Genomic DNA, 24,883 nt, shown 5'->3' with positions numbered 1-24,883 from the left:
TTTATTTATTTATTTATTTATTTATTTATTTTCTTCCCTTTGTCCCCACCTTACCTGTTCCCTGACCAGAGTATTTGGGGACGTCACCTGTCGCACCAACTCGTGCGTCACATCATGTATGGACTTCTTCTGCACACGTGTCAGTTCTTCGTCGGTGTTGGCTGGGTCAAGGGGTTTAGAACACATGGTCAGCATGCGTTCAAGGTTGCCTTTGGCCATGTCCAGAGAGCCACTGGACACCTGGCAGAATAAAAGATCAGTTATATTATTTAATTACTGATTGACTCATTGAAACAATTTTTTTTAATTTTCTGAATGCCTTTAGGATAATTCATAACATCATTAATTTTAGTGAGTGAAAGTCAACATATTCTTCAAGGTATATATTATAAATAAAATATAAAACTATCATCATTTTCTGAAACATCACAGTTTTTATTTCACAGATACAATGAACAATTCTCCAATAAATAATTCCAAAATGTTGAAGAACATAATCTATTTATTTATTTATATTCTTGTTACCATGATACTAAATTTTAAATAACTTTTGTTACAAATAATCCAGCAAAATATTTAGTGAACTTAAAAATAAAACAAAAAACCTACCTCTCCAGTCAGATCCATCATGACAAAAAGCAGAGCTTTCAGGAACACAAATTGGTGTTCTAACACCCAGCGTGTGGCCATCCTCTCAAACATAAACTTCACTGCTATGCACCTAAAGGTAAAAGAGATCAACCACCATCAAATCTCAATATCTCACCCTTTTTTTTTTTTTGCCTTATTACAATTCAAATGTACAATTACATGTACCGTATCTTACTTTTGCTGATAAACAGAATGTGTCATAAAAGGCTCTCAATATCTATGAATTTTATTAAATGTACTTATGTTAATATAAAAGTGTTCTCTCTTTTTTTTTTTGATTGGGGGAAGGTCTCTCAGCATGTCTGCATGCAATAAAATTTGAGGAAATTCTGGGGGGGGGGGGGGTAGGAAGGTAGGGATAGGCATTTTGCCACTCTGACCCCTAATCATAATTTCTTCCAAGCCTGGCATCCTGTAGGGGAGACCATTAGCTTCTGATCCCCCACTCCCAACCCAAACCCAGGATCCCCAAATAGATGAGCTCTTCTCTTACCCTCCTAACTTGGCATACCAGGCCCTGTCATAGCACAGTGAACACATTCTCTCCACCAGGTAGTCAAACAATGGTAACTGACAGGCCTGCAACATATGGAATTTAATATAAATATTAGGTTATCATGACTAAAGTAGACCTTTGAAGTTAATAAAAAACAGTAAGTCTATATAAATTGTAAAATTGACTTAAATCTTGCCTTCCCTAGCTTGATCATTTCTTCCTTCTCTCTCTATTTCATCCACCTATCTCTCTCTCTCTCTCTCTCTCCACCCCCCACCCCCACCCCCGGCCCCCCAGCTCACCCTCTCCTTGGCCCCCAGTATGGTGGTGGCAGTGTCCAGTATAAGCACCAGAGCCAGGTGACCAGGCTTGCACAGCTCCTTCTCCTCGTGGCCCATGATGACCGTCAGGGCGTCCACCAGGATCTGGGGGTCCATCCCCTGCAGCTTGCTCTGCTTGTCTCCAATGGGGAATGGCCCTGTGGGGGAGATAAAGAATACATCACATGTGTGTGTACATGCATATGCATATGCCTGCATATTTGTACATATGTTATAACAGATAACATTTTTCTATACTATTCCTTTGTCTGAAATCAAACTGAGCTAGAAAAATTAAAATGTGCATAGTTCATCCACCCCTCACCCCCATCTCTCTCTCTCTCTCTCTCTCTCTCTCTCGCCTTATTTCACTCACCTCCCTGTTGTGCTATGGCCACCATAGTGTAATGTCTGACCATGGATGCCATGAAAGGCAGCACTGATGGACGTAGGTCTTTAATTGCTGCAGCAACTGAAATAATGAAATAATGAAGTCTCATAAATGTATTTCATTTATGAATGAAATGAATAAACTTAAAACTCATAGAATGCAATTTGATTCTATGAAATCTAGCTCTCACCAAAAGCATCTGAAACATCTGTGAATAAAACTGACATCTCATTAAATGCAATTTAACTCTGTTAAATCTGACTGTCATTAAAAAAACATCTGAACTGTCCGATTATTAAACTGGCACCTCATAAAATCCAATTTTAACTCTGTGAAACCTAATTCTCACTCATTAAAAGCATTTAACTCTCACTGAATGAAACTGGCATCTCGAAGCATATGCAATTTATATTCTGAAATCTAACACTCATTAAAAAGCATTCGAACTGTCCATTTATAGAACTGAAATCTCATAGAATGCAACTTAACTCCATGGAATCTGACACTCATTAAAAAGCATTTGAACTGTCCATTTATAGAACTGAATTCTTATAGAATGCAACTTAACTCCATGGAATCTGACACTCATTAAAAAGCATTTGAACTGTCCATTTATAGGACTGAAATCTCATAGAATGATACTTTACTCCATGGAATCTAACACTCATTAAAAGGCATTTGAATTGTCAGGTTATAAAACTGACGTCTCAAAGAATGCAGTTTTATTCTATGAAATCTAACACTCATTAAAAAGCATTTAAACTTCCTATTTATAGAACTGGCATCTCACAGAATGCAACTTAACTCACTCCATGAAATCTAACACTCTCATTAAAAGACATTTGAACTGTCCGTTTATGAAACTGACGTCTCACAGAATGCAACTCCATGAAATCTAACTCTAAGTCATTAAAAGCACTTAATTCTCAGTGAATGAAACTGACATCTCATAGTATATGCAATTTAATTCTACGAAATCTAATTCTCATTAAAAGCACTTCAACTGTCCATGAATAAAACAGCCATCTTATAAAATGCAATCTGACTCTTTGAAATCTAACTTCCATTTAATGCAGCTTGATTCTCACTGAATGAAAGCTAACACTCATCATTAATGCCACCCAACGTTTCCTAAATAATATCTTTCAACATCAACTTTTAAGTTCTAAATAAAATTTCTTACTTCTTCCCTACTATTCAACCCCTATGACATCGAATTACAGGGATAAGAAAGGAAATATTGAATTATATAATTAAACAGATAACAAAATGGGATAACACCTTACAAATGGAGAAAAGAACCATCAACACCATGGAAGACTCTTTTCATCCTGCATCATCACTTTTTAAATTTTTACCAAGTAACAGAACTTTTAATTTTTAAAGGCAGTAAACTCTTTTTAAACAGCTTTTACCCAAGTGCAGTGACGCATTTTAATTTGATCTCAAAACCAAATTCTTAATTTATCTATTGTATTACTTTTACTCTGTATATCATCAAACTTGCTCCAAATGGAAAATGATTTCCGCTTTTTTATAATTGGCTAAATAAAGTCTTATCTTAAATAGAGTTACAGATTCTCACCAGAAACAGACTTTTTACTTATTCATGTTTTATTTGTTTATTTTCACTAACCTCATAAGGGCCATGGGGAAGATAAATTTTATATTTTCCATGTTTTTAGCCTCACTTAATAAAGTATAATAAACAAATGAATAAATAAAATCAACAAACAAATAAATTAATTTATAAATTAATAAAGTTTAATTAGCAAATAAATAAAAAAATAAATAAATAAAATAAAATAAAATAAAATAAAATAAAATAAAATAAAATAAAATAAAATAAAATAAAATAAAATAAAACGAACAAACAAACAAATAAATAAATAAATAAATAAATAAATAAATAAACAGACTGAGCTTACCAAACATTCCCGTGAGAGCCTGCTCCTGCACACTGCGGGCGTGATCATCCTGGTTCCTGTACTGGGAACCTGGCTGTAATGCTATTTCACCCTCGGAGAAACTGAAAGAAGTAACGTACTGACTGGTTGAAAGTTTATCCCAACAGGCTGATAGAGGTAATTAAATTGTCAAGTTGTTAAAGGCAATCAAAATATTTATATTCAAACCTCCCCACAAATCAAGTTTTTCAACTTATTTTATAATACGCATTTTACTGTATTTATATATTTTGATATTTTTTTCAAGAGCTCTTTTTATCAGGCAGCTTATTTAGCATCAATATATATCCTTTTTATCGTATAATGGAACAGTCTGTGCTTGTAGCCTTTTAAAAACATGAAAACCCCTTCATTTACCTTGAATGTGTGAACAGATGAGTCAGCGTCTGCTTGTCGTCATCTAGATTCAACATGGCCACCAAAAAGCACTTGATGACCTCCCAGGACTGGCGCCTGTAGTGGGAATCGGTCTGACTAGACTTGAGCGCATTCAGGGCATGCTCTATTACCTGTGAAAATGAGAAAATGATGACAATAAAACCATTAACTTTTTGTACAATTTGTGGTCGTGATAAAATTGGTGTTGGCATTGGTAATAGGGATAGTGTGTGTGTGTGTGTGTGTGTGTGTGTGTGTGTGTGTGTGTGTGTGTGTGTGTGTGTGTGTGTGTGTGTGTGTGTGTGTGTGTGTGTGTGTGTGTGTGTGTGTGTGTGTGTGTGTGTGTGCACGCGCGTGCATAGGACTGTGTGTGCAGGCATGTTTATTACAGCAACAATCACTATACAAAGAGACAAAAGGGAAGATTTTTCAATTTGGATATATAACTGTGCATCATAAAATATTTTTAAAATGTTGATATATCTAAATGCATGAAGCACAAACAAAAACAACAGAAAATATTACCAATCAGAGTGGTCATATGTAAAAAAAACTCCTCAATCATTTGTTTTGAAAATAGGGAAAATCATTTCATTTATTTATCCTATTTTATTTCACTTATTCCAGTCAGTTATAAAGGCAATGGAAGATAGCCGACAGAGTATGGGCATTCTCTCACCTTCTCTGCAGGAAGTGTAATGGGAGTCTTGCAGTCTTGGAAGTAGATGCTAATACTGGGCCCAGCTGTCTCCTTCTCATTGTAGTTTAACTGAATACAAATATAATTTATTTACACAATATATTCACATATAGGATTTAAACAACCAATTTGCTTTTTTGGTTTAGAAATTGCTTTTAAATTATCAATCACAGCTTTGATATGAGAAATTTATATTGTACACTTTGCTGAGCAATGGCAAATGGACTCCATGTTAGTAGTGACCAAATACACAAAATGATGGTCAAGATAAATGAAAAATTCAAACTAATATAAAAGATTTGGGGAAAGGAAATTTAGCCTACCTTTTGTGCTTCTCTCAACATTTTCCTGTTACCTCCCCCGAATTTTCCTAGGACCCTGAATGCTACATGGGCGATGTTATCCTGTGGATTACGTAGTGTTCTCCATAATGCCTAGGGGAGAAGACGACAAAAAAAAATATATTTTTCATAACTAGAGGATCAGAGAGGCGATACCGCCTCCGAATATTGTACCACCAGCTGGAGCAAGCGCATTCGTATAGACCCCCACATACACAAAATAAGGGGTGCAGCCACCAGTCTTGTGCTTGACAAGCTGTAAAAATGCAATCAACAAGAATTTTCAAAATATGCAAAAAATATATATAACTAAAAATGGTGCAATCAAAGTTAAGTTCATTGTAAGGTAGGTCAAAGGTCAATTTCAAGGTCACAGTAAATTGCCAGTATATGACTTCCTATCCAACTTCAATAGTAACTATGGACCTATCTCAGCCAGTTTTGGAGATAAAAGGGAAACAAAATTTGCAAAGTTCAGTTCATGGTGAAAAGTAGGTCAAAGGTCAATTTCAAGGTCACAGTAAGATTGCCAGTATATGACTTCCTATTCAACTTCAATAGTAACTATGGACCTATCTCTGCCAGTTTTGGAGATAAAAGGGAAGCAAAATTTGCAAAGTTCAGTTCATGGTGAAAAGTAGGTCAAAGGTCAATTTCAAGGTCACATTTAGATTGCCAGTATATGACTTCCTATTCAACTTCAATAGTAACTATGGACCTATCTCTGCCAGTTTTGGAGATAAAAGGGAAGCAAAATTTGCAAAGTTCAGTTCATGGTGAAAAGAAGGTCAAAGGTCAATTTCAAGGTCACAGTAAAATTGCCAGTATATGACTTCCTATGCAAGTTCAATAGTAACTATGGACCTATCTCTGCCAGTTTTGGAGATAAAAGGGAAGCAAATTTTGCAAAGTTCAGTTCAAGGTGAAAAGTAGGTCAAAGGTCAATTTCAAGGTCACAGTAAAATTGCCAGTATATGACTTCCTATTCAAGTTCAATAGTAACTATGGACCTATCTCTGCCAGTTTTGGAGATAAAAGGGAAGCAAAATTTGCAAAGTTCAGTTCATGGTGATAAGTAGGTCAAAGGTCAATTTCAAGGTCACAGTAAGATTGCCAGTATATGACTTCCTATTCAACTTCAATAGTAACTATGGACCTATCTCTGCCAGTTTTGGAGATAAAAGGGAAGCAAAATTTGCAAAGTTCAGTTCATGGTGAAAAGTAGGTCAAAGGTCAATTTCAAGGTCACATTTAGATTGCCAGTATATGACTTCCTATTCAACTTCAATAGTAACTATGGACCTATCTCTGCCAGTTTTGGAGATAAAAGGGAAGCAAAATTTGCAAAGTTCAGTTCATAGTGAAAAGAAGGTCAAAGGTCAATTTCAAGGTCACAGTAAAATTGCCAGTATATGACTTCCTATGCAAGTTCAATAGTAACTATGGACCTATCTCTGCCAGTTTTGGAGATAAAAGGGAAGCAAATTTTGCAAAGTTCAGTTCAAGGTGAAAAGTAGGTCAAAGGTCAATTTCAAGGTCACAGTAAAATTGCCAGTATATGACTTCCTATTCAAGTTCAATAGTAACTATGGACCTATCTCTGCCAGTTTTGGAGATAAAAGGGAAGCAAAATTTGCAAAGTTCAGTTCATGGTGATAAGTAGGTCAAAGGTCAATTTCAAGGTCACAGTAAGATTGCCAGTATATGACTTCCTATTCAACTTCAATAGTAACTATGGACCTATCTCTGCCAGTTTTGGAGATAAAAGGGAAGCAAAATTTGCAAAGTTCAGTTCATAGTGAAAAGAAGGTCAAAGGTCAATTTCAAGGTCACAGTAAAATTGCCAGTATATGACTTCCTATGCAAGTTCAATAGTAACTATGGACCTATCTCTGCCAGTTTTGGAGATAAAAGGGAAGCAAATTTTGCAAAGTTCAGTTCAAGGTGAAAAGTAGGTCAAAGGTCAATTTCAAGGTCACAGTAAAATTGCCAGTATATGACTTCCTATTCAAGTTCAATAGTAACTATGGACCTATCTCTGCCAGTTTTGGAGATAAAAGGGAAGCAAAATTTGCAAAGTTCAGTTCATGGTGATAAGTAGGTCAAAGGTCAATTTCAAGGTCACAGTAAGATTGCCAGTATATGACTTCCTATTCAACTTCAATAGTAACTATGGACCTATCTCTGCCAGTTTTGGAGATAAAAGGGAAGCAAAATTTGCAAAGTTCAGTTCATGGTGAAAAGTAGGTCAAAGGTCAATGTCAAGGTCACAGTAAGATTGCCAGTATATGACTTCCTATTCAACTTCAATAGTAACTATGGACCTATCTCTGCCAGTTTTGGAGATATAAGGGACTAAATGTTATAATTTTGGAGTTACCATAATGTGCCATAAATTTCCTACAGAAAAAATTAATTAAAATAAAGAAAAGGTCATTTTGGTCAAAGTTCTTGAAATGGGAGGTTCTCTGAAGTTGCAGAAGTTTAAATTTGATAAAATAATGTCATTTTTGACCACAAGTTGTCTGCTTTGCCAAGCATTATGTTTTATTTTTCCGGAGTTCAAAATTTATTATCCATTACCGTACTGCACATTTTTACGGAAGCCGACTGGTGCCATATGTTGAAAAAAAAAATTATCTCGAAATTTCGAGATAGCATTTTTTTTGTTCAAATTTCAAAATACTATCTCGAAATTTCGAGATAAATTTTTTTGCTCAAATATCAAAATGCTATCTCGAAATTTCGAGATAATTTTTTTTTTGTTCAAATTTCAAAATGCTATCTCGAAATTTCGAGATAAAAATTTTTTTTGTTCAAATTTCAAAATAGTATCTCGAAATTTCGAGATAATTTTTTTTTCTACATATGGCACCAGTCGGCTTCCGTACATTTTCCTTTCACCACCAATATGTACTTTCTGATACAGCGTAACTCGAAAACCGTATGGAATACAAAAAAACCGAGACCACCTCCAGTGTTGGGCTTTACATGCTCTACAAAATGCAAAAAAGAATGGGTCTCTAGCATTAACGGTTCCCGAATTAGAGACAGTTTTCAGTTTCGGTATCTTATGGCCGCTACTCCTGTGAAAATGCACCGATTGACCCCAAATTCACGGAGATGAAAGATGACCTGAAGGGTAACACTTTCCAATAATATTATTGGTTAAGTCTGTGTGGTGTCTGAATAACAGGGCAAAAAAATTTTTTTTCGTAAAAAATTTCATTTTTTTGAAAATTTTGGCCCATTTGACCTTGAAGTAAAGGTCAAAGGTCAAATCCGAGGGTATATTTGAAATCTACACATATGACTTTTGGAAAGCCGTCTGTAGAAAATTTTCCCGTAACTCCTTCCGTAGGGTAGATAATTAGCATTTAATTTTGCCATTTTTGGACAAGGGTGCATTGCAATGAGTGCCACACCCAGACCCCAATACCGACAAAGCCCAAATTTTACGTGGAACGAGTTGAGATTATAGGTGACCTAAATCCATGAGATGGGTATGGGGGGCCTTACCGTCTAGGAGGAGAAGCGGTAACGGTAGCCGTCCGGCGGAGCCGGCGGAGCCGGCGGAGCCGGCGGAACGATCCGGACGAGACCGAAACCATGTGTACCGCCAGCGCTAACGCTGGTGGTACAATTAAAACTGATTATCAAGTACCTAACTGGAAAAGCTATAATTATTAATTCAATGCCAAAAACATCTTCATACTGACACAAAATAGTCTATTTTTGATTTAAAGCAAAAATATCAAGTAGTGGAAATATCTATCAGATTGGTCCTAAAGTATTCAAGTATTCATTAATTCTGCAGTATCAAATAACAATAAGCAAACCCATGTGACTCACCTGCATCAGTTCTGCCCTCACAGGCTGTATGTGGTCATACAGAAAATCTGGCTGTAAATTATCAACACATAACTCCAGAGTACGTAATCCCTGAAAAAAATTAGTGTGCTTTTTATCGCCTTTTTCTTTCACAGATATTTGAGACAATGTCATGACTTTTAATGTGATAAATGTAATAATGTCAAACCAAAAATGTGAAAACTGATATAAAGCCATAGTCATAAATGTGATAATTAAAATGTCAAAACTGCCAATATGATGACTAAGATATTGCCACAATCAAAAATCTGAAAACTGTGATATTGTCACAACCACCAAATTGAATGTAACATTGTGATATCATCACAACCACCAATGTGATAACTGTGATATTGTCACACACACCAATGTGACAACTGAAATGATGCCCCGGCCAACAATCTTTAAACTGAAACAATATCTACTTTACCCCCCCCCCCCCACTATAATAACCAGCAGTCCATAAGTTGCAACCAATAAATGCCCCATTTGGGCACATTCAAAACCAGTTGATCCACTTGAAAGTGAGCCAAGATTTATTTTAAGAACTGGCGAAGCACATGGAAGGAGGAAATCCATTGTCAAGTGTGTGGTATGTTTGATTGGCAGACAAATTATTCTTTGGATCAAAGATCTTAAAAATTAAATCACAACCAATGGCTTTTCTAACTCAAAGTAACATGATCAGCACCTACCTGACTAACTAAAGTCTGAGAACCATTGAGTGCAGAGACGAGGGGATCCATCAACATGGGGAGGTATGGGAGGAGAGAGCTCAATCTAACTGGGACAGTGAGGCACAGCTCTACAAATAGATCCTTCATGTGCTGCTTGTGTAGACCACTCTGTAGGCTGTTCAGCCCTATGGGAGATAGAGATATAGAAAGAAAATATTAACTAAAATAATCATTCATACACACGGGGCTGAGACTTTTTGACTTCAAAAAAGTTGGAAATCTGCTGACAGATCTCATTATGATATCTTTTCAGCACCAGCATCACCCAAAGAGTCAAAAATCTGCCAACAGTCTAACATATCTCATCTCTGTACACACTGACTGAGTCAATTTTGAGGTCAAAGCTACTGTTGTCAGGTCCAAATGTCATGTTTCACATGAAAAAAAAAAACACATTTACTTCCTTTAAAATGATAAACTTCTTCATATCTAAAATTGATTCAATTTGCCTAGTAAGGCAAGATTTACAAATACACAAATAAAAAAGCAAATCTTCAGTATCATACAGCATCCATTATTGTAAATGAATGAACAAACTCTCCTATTTACATAATCATCTTATTCACTTTCAGTGAACATATAAGTCCAACAAAAAAGGAACAATAAGAATCTACAGACAAATATTATGAAAAAAAATCTCATATTAATCATTTTATCATTCATAAATCCTGTACATCAGAGCAAAAAAAGAAAATCTCTTACCTTGGAGTAAATTGGGCAACAAGGGAAGGAATTCCTGGTATAGAAGATCATGGCTTCCCCCTCCAATGGACCTGAATAATGCTCTAAGGAGAAGAAAGTAGTTGTAAGGCTCCTTGGCAGTCATGGCCAGCTCCATGGACTTGTTCACTATGGTGTGGAGGTGCGGCTGGTGACAGAAAAAAAAACAAAATAGAATTCAATTCATGACCAAGGATTACTCTCACAAAGCACAAAATTGAAGGTCATGATGTCATTATTAATCAATGTGCATTTAACCTATGTATCTATTATTTGTGAGCGTAATATTAATGCACAGTGCTGTGCAATTTCAGCACATGTATATGTCATTGTAGACAGTCAGATTTTCAAGTTTACATTGACAGGCGTCTAATTTTTTCTGTCAGAAGACAGTCAAAAATAGAGAATAGATCAGCAATGGTTATATGGAAGACTGTCAGAAAATATATCTGGACAACACAGTCTTTACCCTGATGTAGTGAACACAACAGCAGCGTAAATGATATTTTAAGATGGCAATCAATGATAATACATTTTAAAAAATCATTATAAATATGATCCTGCTATAAATTTCTATTCTCACCTTCAGCATCTGTTCATTCTCTGCTGCAAACAGAGATACTGAGCCAAAAACCAACTTGAATAGCTTCAGGTACAAATTAGACCTTTCCATGTTGGCTAGAAGACAAGAAAAAGAAAGTAACCATTTTAATATTCTACAGAATAAAAATTCATAATTTAATAATATTATATCAATGAAGGAATGATCAGACTCTTCACTGATCTGTATGTAAAATAACACCAATGGCAAACATTGAAATTGTACCCTTATCCTAATATCTGACAAACATTTATTTTTTCAGACATCTTTATCATAAAAGCATATAAAAAATCTAAACCAATCTTTTAATCATAGCACTACAAATAATTTACAATGGCGCCTTTCTTGCTTTCCATTGTGTTTAAGACCCCATTCCCAGAGACTAGATCGATCCAAACTAGGGTTCACATTAATTACCCCCTTACAGCTTGTAGTAGGCCAGACAGACATTTATCTGACAGTAATCTAGTGAGACTCCCCACGGGGATAGATCGATCTAAAATCTATGGGAATATGCCCTAAATCCTTCAGTGGCACCCCTTTCAAGCAGGGACAGGGCTAATACCTTATCTGCCACACCCTTATTGCTCCTTTGTTCACCCCCAGGCTCATGCCTTACAAACCCCAGTGCCATACCCTATAGTGACACCACTGTCCATTGAAATGATACCCTGTCAGTGGTGCCACCTTTTAAGCAGTGCCCACACTAATGCCTTATCTGCCATACCCAACTTACACTGCTGTACATACTTATCTGTCCATAGACATGATACTCACAGCCCATTTCCTCCAGTCTGGCTAGCAGGTATTCCACCAGAATCGTGGCAAACGTGGCGGAGGTGGTCAGGTTGGCAAGGAAGGAGTTGGCCACGATCTGCAGCGCATAGTTGTTGTGGATTCTTTCTACCATGTACTGAAAGAAAACCCATTAACTTAGATATATTTTATCAAGGTTTTCTCTATTTGAGTAAATCTCCATAAATAGATACTGACAAAAGCAACCTGATCTGGGTGTGGGGGAAATCTCTTACACAAAAAGAGTTGGATAAATACACTGACATAAATTACTAAATGACAGAATTAAGAACATTTATAAATATTAAAACTAAGATAAATTTCCATTATATAAATAAAACAGATAAAACAACTGAGTTTTTTTTTTTCTAAGCCTTCCAAAAGTTTGTCTAGTATGTAATATATAAACATCCAAAACATAAGGTAATATGAAATACGTAATAATGAGAAAGTACATGATTAGACCCATTTCTTGTAATCTTTCTTTAACACTGCACTTACCTCAATGGTTGCAGAAAATATTTCCTTGAAGGTTAGAGGGTTCATCATTGTGAACTGAAAGAAAATGATGTAAATGCCTATCTGACTGTATTATCATGGATGTCACACACATTATTATTATTAAATATAAAAAGAAACTAATTTTAAATGAAGAACAAAATCAACGAAACATTCCTTTTACTTTAATTTCATTTGATATTAATGTGGTGAATTGAAGTAATTGGGAAAGTTCTCTGAAGCTAAATATGAAAAGCCATCAATAAATGAAATGATAAACTTAGGACTGACCACGCCAGCAAAGTGTTCTAGAACCTCCTTCTCTTCTTTGGTTCTGACAGTCTGGACCCTAAAAAAAGAGAGATAAAAATGGCTTTAAACGTACCAAAAAGAAAATGTTTCTTAAATTTTCCCCACCAAATTTGCTTTAAGTTTAAAAATAAGTTATGCAATGCATTAAAATAGTTACTTAACTAAAGCTGCAATATATAGTATTATCCATGCTTTTTCAGAATTACAAAATTACCTTTAAAAAACCTTATAATGCATTAAGTTTCTTTAAAATAAGTGAGCTATATTTACACTGCAGGTCTAACAGAAGTCTTCTCAAAAGTCAGCCAAAAATTTTTTTAACTCCCAAAAAATGAAAAAAAATAATTTGAAAACTACCCTTGTCAGACATAAAAATGTTTCTTTAAGATAAGTGCCTTTTATCGTGATAATAATAAGCTATACTTACGCTGCAGGTCTAACATAAGTCTGCCCAGAAGTTGTCTGAGTCACCGTATATATGTCCACTGCCTGAAGAGCGTACTTCACCAGTCTCACGAATACCAAGGTTTCCTTGGGGTTGAATAATTTATTGCTGATGAAGTTTGCATCTGAAACACACACAAAAAATCACAATTCATAATACAATACATCTTTCACATATGACTGTAGTGAAAAAGTGGATTTTATTCCGGCTAACTGTCTCCATCAATCTTCCGAACACTTATAAAATTTTGAAATATTTCATAATATGATTCTCTTTCTATACTGGAAAAAATATAATGACAGCACATTTCCTAATCTTTCATAACAAAAACTGGCAAAAATATAAATGATATTAATTAAATGAATGAATGAATGAATGAATGAATGAATGAATGAATGAATATGTATGATAAGGTGACAGAGGCTAAGCTTAGTACTAAAAAACTTCATCATACATGTGCAATGCATGACCCCCACCCCCAATCCTAAAAAAAATTAATTAATAAAACAAAAATAAAGGTGATCTATTTCAGGAATCAGTCATACTTACCCACAGTGGGTGCCTTGCAGGAGATAGTCCCCCATGTGATAGTCTTAACACCACACACCCACAAATCAGTCATACTTACCCACAGTGGGTGTCTTGCAGGAGATAGTCCCCCATGTGATAGTCTTAACCCCACACACCCACAAATCAGTCATACTTACCCACAGTGGGTGCCTTGCAGGAGATGGTCCCCCATGTGAAAGTCTTAACCCCACACACCCACAAATCAGTCATACTTACCCACAGTGGGTGCCTTGCAGGAGATGGTCCCCCATGTGATAGTCTTAAACCCCCCCACCCCAAATCAGTCATACTTACCCATAGTGGGTGCCTTGCAGGAGATAGTCCCCCATGTGATAGTCTTAACACCACACACCCACAAATCAGTCATACTTACCCACAGTGGGTGTCTTGCAGGAGATAGTCCCCCATGTGATAGTCTTAACCCCACACACCCACAAATCAGTCATACTTACCCACAGTGGGTGCCTTGCAGGAGATGGTCCCCCATGTGAAAGTCTTAACCCCACACACCCACAAATCAGTCATACTCACCCACAGTGGGTGCCTTGCAGGAGATAGTCCCCCATGTGATAGTCTTAACCCCCCCCTACCCCCCCTACCCCCAATCAGTCATACTTACCCACAGTAGGTGCCTTGCAGGAGATGGTCCCCCATGTGATAGTCTTAACCCCACACACCCACAAATCAGTCATACTTACCCACAGTGGGTGCCTTGCAGGAGATGGTCCCCCATGTGATAGTCTTGACTCCACACACTAAAGTCTTCACGAGACTGCGGCAGTCGGCCGCCGTGTAGTTATTAGCAGCGGCCTGGGATGCAGAAGTCACTGCTGACACCAGGGTTTTAGACTTAAGAGAAAAAAGCTAATATTTATTTCATATTTTATTGCTAGTACACACATCACCCCTATTCAACTGATAAGGTGCTTAAAGATAAACCAAAATCTTATTATTATATCTAGACTTCTGTACAATAATCAAATATAAGAATTCTAAATGGAAAAAATAAAAGGTCAATTCACGTCTTAAACTAGCATTCTCATCAATAATGCCAAGTTTCAGATCAAACATGGGCCAACTTCTTCATTTTCAAATTTCTATATTTGCCTGCTCACAGAAGAGAAGTGTCTCTTTAATAGTAATATATATGAAAATAAAAAAGGCAGGCATGCATATGATTTGAAGCTCATGATATTTTAATATTAAAACATATGACAACTAAAATAAGCCTAAAATTGTTAGAATAATGGATAAATGATTGATTTTCCAACCATGTAATCATAAATTGTCTACGGTACCATTTATTTATTCAAAAACAAGCACTTATTTAATATAGATAAAAACACAGAAATGTGATCCACAATTCACTTAAACAGAGCAGCTTACATCTTTGTCTCCACTTGGGGTTTGAGGAGGCTGGGGTGGGGGCATCTTGACTTCTTCCTTCACTGCAGCGACCTCTAGGGAGTATTTTCCTTCAGGTACCTTTCCTTCCTGTTCCGTTTTACTGAAAATATTTCAAGTCCAATATTCATAGCCAGCAACATGCTTATTGTGAAAAAAATTTTTGCTGAAGGCTTTTTGTAAAAATATTTCAGTAATTTGTGAAAAAATGACGTATTCTCTCAGTTAATTCCACCATGACTTTTATTGTACAGTTAAATTTTAATTTGAACAGTTAAGATGAAATTTTGGTTTGAAGTGAGAGTGAGCTTCAGGCAACATACAAGAAGTTTTTCAGGTACATAGGTCCTCCATGTCAATTTGAATGTCAGGATTGAGCTTGTAATCTGTACCCGCTAACAAAAGAAATGCCACTTACTGCTTGGCTAGAATTGCCGGCAGCTGGTATTTGGCTATATGCTTGAATTTGATCACAAACACCTCTAACATCCTCATCAGTAAGTCACGACCCTGGAATAGCAAATAATGTAATAAAAAAAGTGAAAGAAGCCATTTGGGAGAGTGTAGCGAACCTGTCATTAAACTGCAATGGAGGACTGAGATTTATCATTTCACACATCTGGGACAGGCCCCTCGAGCAGATGCTTAGTTTTTCACAATACTTACATTCCTGTCTCCTGATCACAACACACCTGCTCACAATACTCATCACAATATTCAAATTCCCATTATCCTGCTCACAATACTCACATTCCCATTCTCCTGCTCATAATACTCACATTTCCATTCTCCTGCTCACAATACTCCTGCTTACAATAATCACATTCCCATTCTCCTGCTCACAATACTCACATTCCCGTTCTCCTGCTAATAATACTCACATTGCCGTTCTCCAGCTCACAATACTCACATTCCCGTTCTCCTGCTCGCAATTCTCACATTCCCGTTCTCCTGCTCACAATACTCACATTCCCCTTCTCCTGCTCACAATACTCACATTCCCATTTTCCTGCTCACAATACTCACATTCCCATTCTCCTGCTCACAATACTCACATTCCCAATTTCCTGCTCACAATACTCACATTCCCATCCTCCTTACAATATTCACATTGCCATTCTCCTGCTCACAGTACTCACATTCTCATTCTCCTGCTCGCAATACTCATATTCCCGTTCTCCTGCTCACAATACTCACATTTCCATTCTCCTGCTCACAGTACTCACAACACTCCTGCTCGCAATACTCACATTCCCGTTCTCCTGCTCACAGTGCTCACATTCCCGTTCTCCCGCTCACAGTTCTCACATTCCCATTCTCCTGCTCACAATACTCACATTCCCATTTTCCTGCTCACAATACTCACATTCCCATTCTCCTGCTCACAATACTCACATTCCCATTTTCCTGCTCACAATACTCACATTCCCCTTTTCCTGCTCACAATACTCACATTCCCATTCTCCTGCTCACAATACCCACATTCCCATTCCCCTGCTCACAATACTCACATTCCCGTTCTCTTGCTCACTCTTCTGTTTGATACACTCCACCAGGTTCAGCAGGAGTTTGCAGGACATGGTCTGGATGCTGCAGGGCAGTGACTCATCATGGACATTCTTAGAGAACAGGTTGACGGCCAAAGACAGGTCAGTCAGCGGCAGGGCAGTCCTCACGTGGTGCACTAGATCAGCTAGAGTACTGTATGCCAAGGGTCTGGGAAAGTAAATAATAATAATAATAATAATAATAATAATAATAATAATAATAATAATGTAATTTCAAAAGACCACATTGCTACACACAAAAGTGTTTGACATTTTTATAGTCTTGTTGACACCTAAGCTTATGATAATAACAGTGAACAGTCTAAAATCTATCATTAAATGTTCATTCGTCAAGGCCCTACTGAGAAATCCATGAACCTACATGAGCAACTCATGAATCACCAGAGAGATTCATGAACCTATCTCAAAAATTCGTCAAAGTACAGGTCTTAAAGGGGCCATTCAAAATAGATGATCTGAGTACTAACTGATCCGCCGACTAAATATGGCAGACCCCACTTCATAAGCGATGCTGCTGATTCCTGATGGTCTCCCGCCTCCACACAAGCCCATAAACAGATTAAATATTGGCTCCAAGGTTTAATTGCTAGGCCCCTGCATCTACGGTGCATGTGGAGGCCGGGAGGTCATCATGGAATCAGTGGCATCGCTTCTGAACTGTGGTCGGCTATATTTAGTCATCGGATCAGTAAGTACTCGGATCATCCATTCTGAATGGGGGCTAAGATTCACGAGCAAGTGCCATGAGGTTTACAAACCAACTCATACCTGAGAGATTCATGTGTGGTCCAACCAGAACCTATCAATACTGTCTCATCAAACAACTTGTCTATGTGGGGGACAAAACCTGGAATCACATAAAAGATTTGGATGTCAAATTAAAGGGATAATAACTCTTCGTATGAGATCTATATTTCATAATAAAAACATTGTGAATAACTCATAGAAATAAAATATATTCTGTTTTACCACAAAAAAACGGTAGTTATAGCTATTATTCTGATATCTGAGCTTGTCTTTAGACCACGTGACCTCCAATGATGGCTATACTATGTTAAGATCTCTCTTAAGAGATTTTAACAAAAAACCAAACTTTTTAGAAAAAAAATAGGGACTAACTTTGAATGTGAAAATGGATTCATTAACGATTGGAAAGTATGGGGAAATTATTGTTTACTCCAGGAAAATTCATTTTTTGGCCGAAACGAAGAGTTATCATCCCTTTAACCGGACTCTCAAATAACAGAAAGCATTTAGTAGTCACTATTTACAGCTGAACTCTGAATTCGCAACTTTTATATTTTGGTTTCACCTTTTGAATGGTAAATCATGTTATTGGTTGACTGGTCGCCATTTATATTTCAAAATTAAAGGCACAACTTATTATCAAGCAACACCAATGCTTTGTTTCCTATAAGAAATTCCATTTAGGATGTGTTCCCCTAAAATTGATCAGCAATAGACAAGAAAGGACAAGCGAAACACTGTTTTATTTTCTCAATATGATACTGAATTAAAGTAATCAGGAATGGAAACTATTTATTTAACATTGGAAATAGTGACAAATTTTATTTAAATAAAACTCACGATTTCTGAGATCGGTGGCAAGAATATGCCTTGCTGCTATCAGAAGCTCTTTCCTGAGGTGAGCCACTTCCTGGGGACAAAGGGTTAACAATCCCAGCATGCCTTTCACCAGTTGCTGAGAGTGGGAGCTAACAATTTCCTGGAAACGAAAAAATAAATGTAAGACAAATCAATTCTTTTGGAATGTGTTTCTACCAGCAAACTAAGAAGTATCATAATTTCCATCAAAATATTATTTTTAATCTGACTAATTAATGTTAAAAAATGAAATTCCAAAATAGATCACCAATTAAAATATCTTTAAAATTCCTTGATATCTACAGTTGCGTTTTATCTAAGAATTTCAAGCCTTTCAACAAAGACACAGTTACAGCATGTTTCACAAAATATTGGCTAAGTACCTGGTAAATTCGGATGATGTAAGCTAAGAATGACAGCGTCTTGATCTGGGCTGCGATGAAATCAACAAATACTTCCTTGTTGAAAGCTGGGTTGGTTCTAAAATAGGAATCATATTTTTGTGTAATAAAATTCTAAACTTTTGATATGTAGAAACAAATGTGAACTGCTCTACATTTTTTCCAAAAGCTAACACTAAAAACTGAAATTCTCAAGAGACCTCAAATACGTAAGAATGTGTGTATATAATAACACAATTTATTGGGATTAAAATATATTAGCTGTGACAGAGGTGCACAATGAACCCACCCATGTTCAGCTGTTTTGCAGACAGCTGCAGCACAACAGTATTCATAATCAGAAGAATGTGTTAGTTGTGACAGCAAATCACAATGAACCCACCTGTGTTGTGCAGACGGCTGCAGCACAATGGGGTTCATAATCAGAAGAATGTGTTAGTTGTGACAGCAGAGCACAATGAACCCACCTGTGTTGTGCAGATGGCTGCAGCACTATGGTGTTCATAATCAGAGGAATGAACTCGGCCACGTCCTGGTGCACACTCTGTTTATACAGCTGGTACATCAGCACCACTATGATGGGCAACTCGGCCAGCACTTTCAGGGAGAGCACGGCTCTTGGGATGATATTATACTGGAACAGAATTGCAATGACAGAATTATATGTGAGAATAGGACTGAAACAAAAGACTGAGACACTGAAAAATATGAACCCAGAGTTCACTAACCTATTGATTCATTAACTCTAAATGCGGATCCAGGACTATGCAAGGATAATAATAATAATAATAATAATAACCCCAAGTGCACCTAAGTCAACATATTAGAGAGTTTTATCATAAATAAAATAAGAAGAGGTGATTAAACTGCCTCACTCCAAAGATTGTTTTGCTATTTTTCAGCTTTGCCAACTTGGTGCATCATTCACCATTTGATGAACCATAAATGTATTATAATTAAACACAGATCTCACAAAAACAAATTAGAATCCTTTTAAGGACTTCAATCATGCAAAACCATATACTAAGACTTCGTTCAAAAAGCTTGGTTATATTCTACTATATAATCTCAAAAGGGAAGAGAAAAAGGACTGGCACAACTCACAGAAATGGGAGAATTGTCTGTATTTTTCTTGTCCGTCATGATGGTGGTGATAGTGTAAGTCTCCTGGAGGAGGGCCTCCACATTGACCTCTGACATGTCCTTGACCTTGATTTGAGGTTTGGGTTCAAAGATTTTCAGGAGATGGTTTGGCAAGTCCTTGTAGATGTTCTTCACAAACAGTAAAAAACTCTGAATCTGAAATGGGAGAGTATTTTTTTAATGTGACTTTTTTATCACAAATTGCTGTCTGAAATTTCAACCTAATAAATTAACAAAAAAAAAAATAATAATAACAAAGTTGATCCCCCCCCCCCCAAAAAAATAAAATAAATAAATAATGAAAATTGGCAAATCCTCACCTCTGAGTTCATCTGAGGTCGGTACTGCTTGTGTAGCTCAATTATAACACGGAGACATACCAGCACATTTTCTTCATTTTCAATCTGAAATCCATTTTAAACATTTTAATTCAAACAGAATAATAAAAATTATAGCATAATTTAAAACAGCAACTGCCAGCAACGTCGATTTTTAACAACAATAGCTGAAGTCTCTCTGTTATAGAAAATAAAATGTGCATCATTTGCCTTGGTTTCAGACTAAGACCCCATACCCTGAATGTAATTCAGCGAGAATCCCCTCGAAGATGGATTGATCTTGCTAGATCGATCTAGGCTAAATTCCGCTTTTCCATGGAAAAAGCTTACCCTCTACCAGGGCGAGTGATAGATTTTTTACAGATATTCACAGATATGTCTCTAGCTAGATAGATGGTCATTTAGGGCTCAACTCACCCTGTTGAGGAATCTCAAGGCTGATTACATGGCTGATAATTGTTTGCATAACTGCTCAGGCACTGCCACTTACCAGGTCCAGTCTAAGTCTGCGTGACAGCAATCAAGGCTGTATTCCCAGAGCTTTTAGATCGATCTATCCCCGCGGGGAGTCTCACTAGATTACTGTCAGATAATCCGGCTTAAATGTCCGTCCCGCCTACTACAAGCTGTAAGGGGGTTATTAACTTTGGTGTCCGCTCGGCTGACAGCTATTTAGCGTGAACCCCAGGGAATTAGGTCGATCTAAAGTAGATCGATCTAATCTCTGGGAATGGGGTCCAAGACAGTTAATTACTCTGACTTCAATCACTTGCTCTACTGTGACAGACTAAAGAGCCTTAGACTGGTTGCGTAACAAGCAGTTATCACATCGTTGTGAAGCTCAGCTCATGCAGAGCAACTACGAAGCCTTTGGTGCGCGCGCAGAGATAATTGTTTCCACATGGGATTTCTCAACAAGGTGAGTTGAGCCCTAAATGACCATCTATCTAGCTAGAGACATATCTGTGAATATCTGTAAAAAATCTATCACTCGCCCTGGTAGAGGGTAGAAAAAGCTCATGTCCGAGGTATGGGAATAGGGTCTTAGTTCATGTATATTACCAAACATTATGTTTAGCACTATGTCGTTGCTCAGATGATCCATTAAGTCATCCATGAGTATCTTAACAAGGTCCATGTGAAATGAACTTGAGAAAATGTGTATACATACAAATAATGAAGATAAGTGCACTTACCTCAAGCAGTTTAAACATCAGAGACAATATACTCTTGACATAAGGCTTCAGATGGTCGTTGGTAGGAATCCTGTGTATAATCTCCAGCAAGAGCTTCCGGAGTTGCTGAAATGAAAAGAACAGTGCACTTTGAAATTCATGTATGTGGAAAAGCAATGTAAAAAAAATTAAAATTTAAAAAAAATTAAAAAAAAAAAAAAACCTGCAGAATTCTGATCAGTTCTCCTTGTGGGTACAAAATTGAAATGAAAACTGATTTCAGTTAATTCTAATACAGCTAAGTTGGCTACAGGAAGCAGTACCACAGTGTCCACCACTATACTGACAGAGTATATAAATTTAAAGTTTTCACCACTGAGAACGAGACAATGTACTTTTTGAAATAGCCCAACTCCTAAACTGTACGTACGAAAAAAAAAAAAAAAAAACATCTACAGTTCTAAGCCCCACAATCTCTACAAAATGCAACAAACAAGAGGTTTCAAGCTTTTACGGTTCCAGAATGAAAGAGAGCTGAGTTTTAGCGTGTTAGGCTGCATCTCCACTGAAAATGCACCAACTGACCCCGAACTCACAAAGATGTAATGAGACCCCGAGTGTAACTTCCCGCTGCACTATAAAAGCATAGGTCTATGCAGTTACTGAAAATCAGCACTAACAAATATTCTCACCATGATGTAAAACCTCAAGTCTATGCAGTTTCTGAAAATGGGCACAAACAAAGGCCACATTCACAACAGCTGACTAACTAGTCAGCGCATCAAACATGCCCAACCCACTTGAACGCTTGTTGCGTCATTCCTGCAGGAAATCTATTCAATGTCTATTAGAGGATTAGACGGCAAGCTTTTGAGTTGACCGCCATATTTGATCCCCAGACTAGTTAGTCCCCTGTTGTGAATGTGACCATATATTCTCAATGTAATGTAAAAGCACAGATCTATGCAGTTTCCAAAAATGGGCACAAACATATATATATGTAAAAGCATATTATTAAGTTCTTCTGACACTTACATGGACCTGAATATTCTGCTCTGTGATGAAGTGAGGTTCGCCTTCCTGAAGCACCTTCAAGAATATCCTCATGGTCTCCTGCAAAAACTGGGGGTACTGGGGGGACGCAACCACAGCCTGGAACCAGAATAATAGATATAACTATTTAAAATAAAAATAAAGCTATTTATTTATAAATGCATCACTGTTTGATACTTAAATGACAGGACTTAAGGAATTACCAGGAGAAACAGCCTGCAAATGCCCAATTATTATTATTATTATTATTATTATTATTAAATAATATTATAATTGTGCCTGTAGTTGTTATTCTCATCAATGTCATAATTAATTAAAAACATATAATAAATGGTACTTCAAGTTCCATTTCCCTATGTGATCACAAAAAATCTCAAAAGAATGAAACTAGCTAAGAAAAATGCGATAATACATAAAACTGCACAACTTGACAGGGTCCAAGACAAGAAACTTTGATTCTGTCTACATCAAAGTAAGCTAATAATTTTACGGCCTAAAATAAGCCATGACAGTCTTCATTCTTTGTACTTTCAATTCAACTGTACATATAAGATGATTTTTACATTCTAAAATCATTTTGTCTCTTTCCTTTTGACTGCATTTCTACAAAAAGGGGTAATTTTAACATCAGAGAAAATTCTGTCTACCTACATCAAAATTTTCACTTAGCTCTTGAGCTGCTTTCAGTTTTTTCTCAACTGAAAACAAAAATAACATCAAGATAATTAAGATCAATAAAAACTTTGTGTTTGAATGTAAATATCATTATGTGACACACTAGTTTTATTTCTGAAGCAGTCATATCTTATCAGCAATGGAAGTCATCATAATTTCCTCAACTCATCACTGAGGAGAAAAAGTCATGATATGTTCTAATCATTCTGCGAGAGAGAGAGAGAGAGAGAGAGAGAGAGAGAGAGAGAGAGAGAAATGAAGAAAGAGAGAGAAGGGGTTAACAACAGAGAAATGGAATGTTGATAGTAATAAGAGAGAAAAAAGAGGTGGACAAGAGATAAGAGAGAGAGGTAGATTAGACTGTGTGTGCATGCTTGTGTGTGTGTGTGTGTGTGTGCATGCGTGCATGTGTGTGTGCTAATACTTACTTCCTGGACTTGGGTCTGCTATCAGGGCCACATAGGACTTAAATGCTGCAATGTGAGTTGCCAAATCCTGAGGGCTTGTTGGGGGCGGCATGTTTATACTTTCAGGGCTTTAAATTTTTCAATGTAATTATGTTTTACAAAGTAATGAGCTGAAAAAAGACAAAAATGGGCAAATTAAGGAATTAGTGTGTAAAAATACAAATGACACAAATTATCAAAGAGATTTGACAACAATTTCTGTACTTATACATGAAATGCATTCCTCTTTTGAAAACATAAAACATGTTTAAAAAAAATACCTAATAAGGTTTAAGTCGAGTAAATGGGAGAGTGCTATTGTTTTTATCTCTCTTGCTTATCATTCTTTCAATAAGACAAGTACATCTTGCAACCTGAAGCATCGACTACTTTAAACTTTAAATAACATGTAGTACAGTAAGAATTAAGTACTTGACAAGTAAAAACACCCACAACCAGGTGATATGGTATTCAATTTAACGTCTTTTTTTGTAAGTTGTCTTTAACGGTAATACACTGGACAAAATGATCAAGTAGCGTTTTAGTACAGGATACAAAACCTCTGTGTCCGCTGATACTTTGTACTACTTTTGCTGCTGGGAGTGGGAGAAATAAAAGTAGGTCAAATTTTAGAATGTTATAAAGGAAAAATTACGGTTCCATCATGTGCAAAATAGAATATATTCCACTCTTAAATCAAATGTAATAATTTCTAACTACCAATCATTCCTACTCACCAATCAGTTTGCTCTTTTAGGGCTATAAATATAGGGTACCTGTGCTACCGCTCTTTTCTAAAATCGGCCATTTTTCTTGTGACGTCACAGAAATCCCCCTCAAATTTGAGGGCCGCTGTGTATTGTGGGATTTCCTGGCCGAGCCTTGGATCATGATCATCTTTCTGCAAAAACAAAACACGCCTAAATCATATAGGATGGTGATCAAAACTTCAATAAGCCACACACATATCGGTGATTTAATTTTTTACAAAGAGAATTAATACATAAAGTTTGTTTAGCCTCTTCCACGACACCCACTTTTTTTTTTCAAATTTTTATTCGGAGTCCCACTTCTCACATACATTAGCTAGGTAGGCCCTATTCTTAGCCTACAGAGGACGCATTCGGATTCGTTTAATCAAAGTTATTAGATTTATATGTGAAGGCACGAGAGTGCCTAAATTTAATTAATTCGGCGCGGGTTCGGGTCCGCGGATTTTTGCAAAATAAAAATAAAAAAGACAGCTTTTTATCTTTTCTGCCATTTGTTATCAAATCTGGGCA

At 36.7% G+C, this 24,883-nt stretch overlaps 1 protein-coding gene across 5 annotated transcripts in view; it reads right to left on the bottom strand.

The window, feature by feature from the left end:
- LOC106166058 (transformation/transcription domain-associated protein) overlaps positions 1-24,510 on the bottom strand; it is a 67,056-nt gene extending 42,546 nt beyond the window's left edge. For 3 of the 5 annotated variants that reach the window (XM_087013049.1, XM_087013050.1, XM_087013051.1), the window contains exons 1-32: positions 24,338-24,510; positions 23,583-23,731; positions 23,131-23,177; positions 22,462-22,578; positions 21,448-21,552; positions 20,234-20,317; positions 19,875-20,069; positions 19,238-19,404; positions 18,753-18,849; positions 18,352-18,490; positions 17,533-17,611; positions 16,708-16,912; positions 15,615-15,706; positions 15,179-15,299; positions 14,491-14,641; positions 13,205-13,346; positions 12,757-12,814; positions 12,469-12,522; positions 11,950-12,085; positions 11,155-11,249; positions 10,554-10,719; positions 9,810-9,976; positions 9,097-9,186; positions 5,227-5,337; positions 4,883-4,972; positions 4,183-4,334; positions 3,787-3,887; positions 1,844-1,939; positions 1,450-1,625; positions 1,145-1,230; positions 610-721; positions 55-240 (exon numbers count right to left, since the gene is read on the bottom strand). In XM_087013049.1, the coding sequence (XP_086869175.1) occupies positions 55-240; positions 610-721; positions 1,145-1,230; positions 1,450-1,625; positions 1,844-1,939; positions 3,787-3,887; positions 4,183-4,334; positions 4,883-4,972; positions 5,227-5,337; positions 9,097-9,186; positions 9,810-9,976; positions 10,554-10,719; positions 11,155-11,249; positions 11,950-12,085; positions 12,469-12,522; positions 12,757-12,814; positions 13,205-13,346; positions 14,491-14,641; positions 15,179-15,299; positions 15,615-15,706; positions 16,708-16,912; positions 17,533-17,611; positions 18,352-18,490; positions 18,753-18,849; positions 19,238-19,404; positions 19,875-20,069; positions 20,234-20,317; positions 21,448-21,552; positions 22,462-22,578; positions 23,131-23,177; positions 23,583-23,673 (3,708 nt within the window). In that variant the 5' untranslated portion in view covers positions 23,674-23,731; positions 24,338-24,510. Of the gene's footprint in view, positions 1-54; positions 241-609; positions 722-1,144; positions 1,231-1,449; positions 1,626-1,843; positions 1,940-3,786; positions 3,888-4,182; positions 4,335-4,882; positions 4,973-5,226; positions 5,338-9,096; positions 9,187-9,809; positions 9,977-10,553; positions 10,720-11,154; positions 11,250-11,949; positions 12,086-12,468; positions 12,523-12,756; positions 12,815-13,204; positions 13,347-13,771; positions 13,860-14,490; positions 14,642-15,178; positions 15,300-15,614; positions 15,707-16,707; positions 16,913-17,532; positions 17,612-18,351; positions 18,491-18,752; positions 18,850-19,152; positions 19,198-19,237; positions 19,405-19,874; positions 20,070-20,233; positions 20,318-21,447; positions 21,553-22,461; positions 22,579-23,130; positions 23,178-23,582; positions 23,732-24,337 lie in introns of those variants that run through there. The other 2 variants (XM_087013054.1, XM_087013055.1) reach the window with 2 other exon arrangements.
- Between the last annotated feature and the right edge of the window lie 373 nt (positions 24,511-24,883).

This window comes from Lingula anatina, chromosome 5, assembly GCF_051362555.1.
Source record: "Lingula anatina isolate TDL-2025a chromosome 5, LinAna3.0, whole genome shotgun sequence".
NCBI lineage: Eukaryota > Metazoa > Brachiopoda > Lingulata > Lingulida > Lingulidae > Lingula > Lingula anatina.
This window is presented reverse-complemented; position numbering and strand designations above follow the sequence as displayed.